Below are 7,327 nucleotides of genomic sequence, written 5' to 3'. Positions count from 1 at the left end.
CCCCCATGTTACCCCCGTCCAAGATGGCGGCCCCCATGGCTCCCGGCTCCAAGATGGCGGCCTCTAGTGTCTCTCCCATCCTGGCCGCCTGGCCCTGCTCTCGCGAGGGTTTGGGGCCTCGGGGCCGCTCCCCGGCCTCGGTGACCCGCTGTCCAGTTGGGGGGGGGTCGCCTGGTCGCCGGCGCCTTGGGACGCCGGGGCGGGGCCTCACCTGAGGGAACTCGCCTGCTGATTGGCTCCTTCGTAGGCCATGGCGGGGCCTTCCGTGAGGGAAATCGCCTGCTGATTGGATCCTACAGAGGTCCGGGCGGCGACCCACTTCAGGGAACTCGCCTGCTGATTGGTCCTCTCGGTGCCGGGGCGGGGCCAACAGCGTTGAAGGAAAAGGCGCGAGCGGGGGTGGTGGTTGGAACAACAAATCGTTCGCGTGATGGCCGCGGCTGGGCTGGCCCGGGAGTGAGTAGTTGGGGGTCTCCAGGGGGGCTAGGCGATGAGGTCGCCTTTCTATGGCGGGGGCGATGGTGTGTCCCCTGGGGGGGTTGGGGTCCCCCTCTATGGTGGGGGCGATGGCGTGTCCTGCAGGGGCTTGGGGATCTATGTAGGGCGCTTGGAGAGGGACCTAGACGCCCGTCTTGTCCCGATCGCATCAACCCTGGTCCCACTCTGTCAATTGCAACCATCCTTGACCCTGGAGCGCCTGGAAGATCAGCCTCGAGTCCTTGACCGCGACTCCACGTGGAGCCGCGGCGGGGTTGGCTGCCCTGCCGCGTTCTGTGCTGGTGGCGTCAGATCGACGGCGTTGCTGTGCTCCACCCGAGAGCCAATCGTGTAACCGAGGCTGGGTTGCCATCTGCCGGCATGGGCTGGAGTCTCCCAGCTGAGTAGCAATATCAACGTCAGAAGCGTTGCTTTGCCATGAGCCTCTGATTTGAGCAACTGTGGGCGTGAACCTACCACGGGAGGAGACAGCGCGGTGTCTGGGAACTCCTCGCACTCCTCCCCTCGGTCCTTCAGCATCACATCTGCTTGGGTCCAGCTGTTCTCCATTCATGGGCTGATCTTGCCCAAATATTTGGCCATCTAGCTGGCGGAGATTTGGTCCTATGTGGTGGAGGATAAGTAGAGCTGGGTGCCATCTCTAGCCATGGAAAATTAGATATTTAGCTGTAAATGGTAGTAAACATTGGTTTCGCTCACATGCACCCAAACTGGCACTAAATATTTCCGCCGATGAGTGTTGAAATTTATGGAGAGGCAAAAAATAAGAAAAATGCCAACTGAGAATTTGTTAGAGACCATCGTTAAATTGTTCTCGGCTGAGACGCCCATCAAGCCACTTGGGTGCGAAAATTTAAGTCAGTGAAAATACCAATAAAATGCTTCAGCCCTCCCAAATTTTGTGTGACTGTGAAACCATAAATAGATAAAAACTGGGGAAAAAGCTTAAAAATAAACATTACTATCCATAAAAGAATGAATTTGGCCAAGCCTAGTTAGGTGCATGTTATCGGGGCTTGAGTCCGTGTAGTCTGACAGTTGTTTGATTTGATTAGAATGCGATTTGATCCTTTAATGGGACCCCACTCATGAGGGATCTGATGGTGGAAGTGAAGCTGCCCATCCTAATGTCACTCTAAAAAGAACTCCAACATTTTTAGGACGTTCTCCTGGACCCTTCCGCTTTTCCTGGCCGAGACAGTGAGATCACAGTTGACAGGAACACGGCAGAGAGCATGAGAGAATGGAGATCTCTCCTCCATCCATTGATAGATCATCCATTGGCACTGCTGAAGTGGTTCCGGTTCCACATTTGAAACCGGATGATGATGGATCTAGATGAGTTTGGAGTTGCACTTTCTGGGGGACTAATACTGGCCGGTTGTTGGCTAGACCCACTGGATCCCATTGCAGGCCTGAAGCAGATGGAGACACTTCTGTTGACCTCACACCCTTGACCAGATCTTAGAAAACTTGTCCTGATGTTGAAACTAATCAGTGCTTAAATCGCTTTATGTTGAGTCGTCTGATTGGTTTAGACTAGAAGACGACTTGCGCCGTGCCACTTAAATTTCTAACAACAGTTTGGAGTGGTCTGCCTCATGCATGGCTACAGTGACTTGTCGAACTCGCTGCCAGTCGACAATATAGTCAATAAGATGCTGTTGTTTGGATCTTGAGCTTGCCTGTGACACTTTTGTTTTGTCAGATAGGCAGAAAAACCCATTTGCAATTGCTAATTCCCCCTTGAACCCTGCTCCTTAGTGAGTGTGGCCATTGCTATTCTCTTTCTGAGTCCCATTGTGTCCGATGGCGTTCAGCCAGATTACCCCGTTACTTCCAACCTTTGCATTAAAGGTCCATGATGATTAGGTTATCCGACATTGACATGATGAGTTTGTCAAAATCACTATTATTTTCTTTCACATCATCTGCATTTCTCTGGTAGGGATGTACATGCTGCTCATGGTAATGTACTTACATTTCCAAGGCAACCATAAGATGGTCACTTCTACCTTTAGGTAGACTTTCAAGCTTGGGAACAATGCATTTGCCGATTTCAAAGCCAACACCCACTTGTCATGGCGCTGAGGTTGGGCAACCTCACCAAGTGAGTGCGTACCCCACTCCGATCGCTGCAAATCGCCCGTCAGCAGTAAATCTGGTGTCACAGAGAGCGGCAATGTCCATTTTTAGCCACAGTCGCACCTGCGAGATGTCGGTGTCCTCTTCAGTCACGAAGGGCGACGACAGACCTGTGCTAAAGGTGCTGTTATGCAACTATTGAAGAGTAAACGTATAAATAACGAAATAGGATTTAAGCTTTCAAGCTCTTCTTCAGGCTCCATTGTCTCTTTCTCACCAACAGAAGTTGGTCCATTAACAGAGATTTCCTCATCCATCTTCTCTCTAAGTATGTGACCTAGCACAATAAGACTTAGTTATGTGTACGGGGGGAGAAACAAGGACACCACAAAATAACAAAATCCCCTTCCAGATTTTGGTGCACGTAACCTTGAGGTTCACCATGTTAACCTGTTGGAAACACTGGGGGAATGTCCAGCCTCAAATAGCTTATGGTAGCAATTGGGGTCCCCCAATCACAGTTAGCTGGAACACCCCACATGGACTGGGGCTGGCGAGCAAATTAAACATGGCGGCCAACCACAGATGGGTGGATGGGAGAAGAATGTCTGACGTCTAGTGGGCACATTGGGATGGCAGATACCTGCTTATGGGGTGTCCTCCATTAAACTTTTCTCGTCTCTTCATCAGAAGGCTTCCATCAGAAGTAGGCATGATGTGGGGTTTGGCTTGTCCCTATCTTTTTTTGATAACTGCAATTCTACGAGTCAGTATTTAAATCCTCAATAAAGTTCTCCTATCTTGATGTCTGGCTCCCCAATCTTATCCTGAATTCCTTCACCAGCCATGTGTGGTTAAGATGGCAGGGCTAGTCCGTTGTGCCCTCTAAATCCATCCAAGGGCCATGCTCCCATCCCTGGATTTCAATGGGAAGCAGGGCCAGTTCTGATTGCCGTGTCTTGGGTCCGGACTCCTTTTTGGTGATCAGAACTTCTTAAGGAGAAGCTGCTGGGTGACTGTTGGCCGGTGGATATAGACAGGGCAGGTCCAAGACTTCCTTGATGTCCATGATTCTCTCGGAGCTGGGGTACGATGTAGGGTGTGGATATGTGGGATGGCTGGATGTGGTTTACTGCCCTGGATAGTTTATTGGGGCCAGAGTTGGCCGCTTCATTGGAGGTTTTCTTGCTGCAGGTGCGTGAGTCACCCTCCAGGGATGGGGGGAGAAGCCAGGAGATCTGGGAGGGGTGGGGAGGAGAAGAGAGAGGGGGCCAGTGTCTCCATGGTGGAAGCTGGCTTAGAGCAAAGATGACTCCCCTGGTTCTTCATCTCATGGGTGGAAAGGGCTCAGCTGTGGGACTGGGGCTCCGTAGGGGGAGATTTAGCCAGAGTGTTGCCTCTAGAGGCTGACATCTAGGACATAGGTCATGGGAGTCCAAGGAAGGAGGGAGGCTGGTGGTGCTGTAGGCATTGAAGCCTCTGGGGCGTTGTGCACACCCTAGAATCAGCTGCCATAGGAATCCTTTCATCCGCAGTGGCTGGGAAAGGAGCATGACGGCTGGGGACCTTAGGGGGGCGGGCTTCTGCCATCGGACGAGCGAATTAGGGGCTGGGGCTCCTCGCAGGCTGGGCCTATTGCTCCCTGGCCGTGACCCTCTCCCTGCCCCTCCCTGCAGGCTCCTGGCCCAGCTGGATGAGGCGCTGGCTTTCGAGGGGCCAACCCGAGAGGAGCTGGAGGCGGAGCTGCCAGCCAAAGTCCTGGTGGAGCATGCTGTGGTGAGTGATGGGGTAGCCAGCCTCTGCCTTTAGGGGGCGCCAACTCTGATCCAGCCCCAGGGTGGGGACTGGCTGGCCCAGACAAGTGGGGAATGGAATATGGTGCCTGTCCCCCCTAGGAGGTGCTGGCTCCCATCCTGTCCAGGGCATGGGACTGGCTGACTCAGGGTGGGACATGGGGCATGCGGCCTTTCCCCTCCAGGGGGCGCTGGCTGTAATTTCCCCCTATCGCGGCTCCCTAGGATACACGGAAGAAGCAGAAGTGGATGTGTAGCCAGCTCCATGTGGTCAAATTCCTGCTGGAATTCTTGGATCAGAGGGACTCAGCCCCCTTTGATCAGAAGACCACAGAGGCAGTTGTCCGTGAGTAGCCCGGCCTCCTGGGTTTTCACCCCGGCTCTGGGAGGGGAGTGGAGGCTAGTGGGTTAGAACGGTGGTGGCTCAGAGCCAGGACTCATCAGTTTGATGCACTGCCTCTATTCCCTCCCCGCCCAGGGAACGAGATGGTGCAAGCCAAGCAGCAGTGGAAGCAGCTGAAGGCTGGCTACCAGCAGCAGGTGGAAGCCATCGAGGGGGCAGTGCCCCGTGTGCTGGCTCAGCTGGAGAAGGGCCAGCACCTGGCACAGCGGCTGAAGGAGGCTCTGGCGCGATACGAGGCCCAGGTAAGGTCCTGTCCTGGGCATGTGTGAATGTGAGGATCCCATTGTTGCCACCAGTTGCCCAGGGGGCTCCAGGGATTCCACTTCTATCACCAGTTCCCCTTGGCCCTGGGGGGAGAGGCCCTGCGGTTGCCATCTCACTGCTGCTACTAGCTGCCTAGGTGGTTGCAGGGACCCCACCATTGCCACCAGCTCCCCTCTCCCCACAGAGACACGAGGCTGAGAAGAAGGCAAGGGATGCCCGGGAGAGATGGCAGAAGGAACAGGTACTGACCCAGGGGTCTGTGGGGGGCAGGGCCAATCAGTGGGGAGAGAGGACAAGTGGGGATGGTTGGGACTATTCTAGGAAGAGCTGGTGGGTTGATTGTGGGAGGAGCAGTGGGACTGGTGAGGGCAGCAGCTGCCCCATTTCACTGTTCTCCCTCCGCCCCCAAATCAGGAGCAGGTGGAGGAGCGGCAGCAGCAGCTGGAGGAGCAGGCAGCTTTGCTGCGGAGCCGGGTGGAGGCTCAGCGCCAGGAACTGCACCGGCTGCAGGGGGAGCTCCAGAGCCAGGAGTGTGTCGCCAGTGGCTGGAGGGAGAAGGTGGAGAGGTGAGAACCCAGGAGTCCTGGCTCCCAGCCCCCTCTGCTCTAATCACTAGACCTCCTCACCTCCCCCTGCACGGAGTCGGGGATGGAACCCAGGTATCCTGCTCTCTCCCCCCCAGGACCTCTGCCCTCTGCCAGCTCTTGGAGACTCTCCAAGGGGTCCGGGTGGTCTCTGCCTCTGCTGATGAAATCGACGTGGAGCTGATGCCCGGTCCCCAGCTGACGACCCCTGATCCCCAGCCAGCGACCCCCGACCCCCAGCTGCTGAGGCTCACCTTGTGCTGGGCAGAGGATGGGAGCATCAGGGTGCGGGTGAGTAATGGCCTGGGGGTGGAGGGAAGCGGCTGGCTGGATCTGACCCAGGAAGTGTTGAGGGGGCCAGGCTGGCTGGCTGGGACTCAGAAGGGATTGGGGGTGCTAGGCTGGCTAGGTCTGACCCAGGGAGGGTTGAGGGGGCCAGGCTGGCTGGCTGGGACCCAGGGGGGATTGGGGGGGGCAGGCTGGCTGGGTGGGATGTGGAGGGGATTGGGGGGGGCAGGCTGGCTGGGTGGGACCCGGGGGGAGGGATTCGGGGGCCAGGCTGGCTGGGTCTGACCCAGGGAGGGTTGTGGGGCCAGGCTGGCTGGATCTGACCAGGAGGTCGATGTGTCTGTCTGTCTGTCTCTCTCTCTCTCTCTCTCTCTGCCCCACAGAGCCACAGTCCCCTCTTCCCATCCCCTGTGCCCTGCACTGACGTCCGGAGCACCGTCCTGGAGCTGCAGCACAGCTACAGCCAGCTGGCCCCACTCCTGACTGAGATTCAGGCCCTCCAGACCAGGTCTGTCCCGCACCCCACCCCACCAGCCCCCACCTTGTAGGGGGCAGCACTGATTCCCCCCTCCCTCCCTGCAGCTTCTCCATCGACTGGCAGCCCCAGGAGCGCCAGCTCCGCTTCCTACAGCCCTCAGCCATCTGGACGCTGGCGGTGGAGCCGGGATACCCGATGGGGGGGGGCGTCCGACTGCTGGCAGTACAAAGGCAGCATGGTCCTGGGGACCCCGGGGCCTGGAAGGTGAGTGGATGGGGGAGAGATCTAAGAGAGTGCCAGAGGCTGTGGGTTGGGAGTGAGGGGCACCGGCAGGGCTGGGGGGAGCCCAGGGCCCTATGGCCAGGATTCCTGGATTCTAGCCTTTGCTCACTGCCCCACCCTCTTTCTGTGCCTCAGTTTCCCCATCTGTTAACCCAGCCTCCCCCACTCAAGTCCTCTAACCTGCCTCTCTCTCTCCCCTCCCAGCCCCCACAGGAAACCCCATCCCTGCGTGACTGGCTGGAATACTTGAGCACTCTGGACATCTGAGCATCCCACTGGGCCCCAGAGCCCCTTATGGGGGGAGGCTGGGAAACCCCCCCCACACCGTGGCAGAGAGACCCTCAGCCTGGATCTGCTCCCTGTGCCTGACCAGCATGCATCCAGTTTTCCACCTTTGGGGGGGTGGCCTTCCCCCCCTCCCAAACTCCTGCCTGTGATGGGAGGGGGAGGTTAAGCTGCCCTGTAATAAACACACATTTGTAAAGTGTTGTGATCACCCCTCATTGGGGGGGAGCCCTAGATCACAGGCACCAGATGGATCGTGGGCTGCTTGTGGCACCCACCCATGGGAGACGGATACTGACCCTTCCCCCCAACCTACAGCCCCTGTGCCTCCCATCTGGATCGGGGCTGGCACCCCCTAGAGTGGAAA

General features: G+C 57.0%; 1 protein-coding gene across 1 annotated transcript; it reads left to right on the top strand.

Annotated features, from left to right (window-relative positions):
* Positions 1–331: 331 nt before the first annotated feature.
* On the top strand, positions 332–7,159 carry ZWINT (ZW10 interacting kinetochore protein). Its single transcript, XM_038381335.2, has 10 exons — positions 332–456; positions 4,260–4,359; positions 4,602–4,722; positions 4,855–5,021; positions 5,228–5,284; positions 5,458–5,609; positions 5,726–5,918; positions 6,299–6,423; positions 6,498–6,657; positions 6,880–7,159. The coding sequence occupies exons 1-10, from the start codon at positions 431–433 to the stop codon at positions 6,940–6,942; spliced, it is 1,164 nt and encodes a 387-aa protein (XP_038237263.1). The 5' UTR covers positions 332–430; the 3' UTR covers positions 6,943–7,159.
* The last annotated feature ends 168 nt before the right edge of the window (positions 7,160–7,327 follow it).

The sequence above is a fragment of the Dermochelys coriacea genome, chromosome 23 (assembly GCF_009764565.3).
Source record: "Dermochelys coriacea isolate rDerCor1 chromosome 23, rDerCor1.pri.v4, whole genome shotgun sequence".
NCBI lineage: Eukaryota > Metazoa > Chordata > Testudines > Dermochelyidae > Dermochelys > Dermochelys coriacea.
This window is presented reverse-complemented; position numbering and strand designations above follow the sequence as displayed.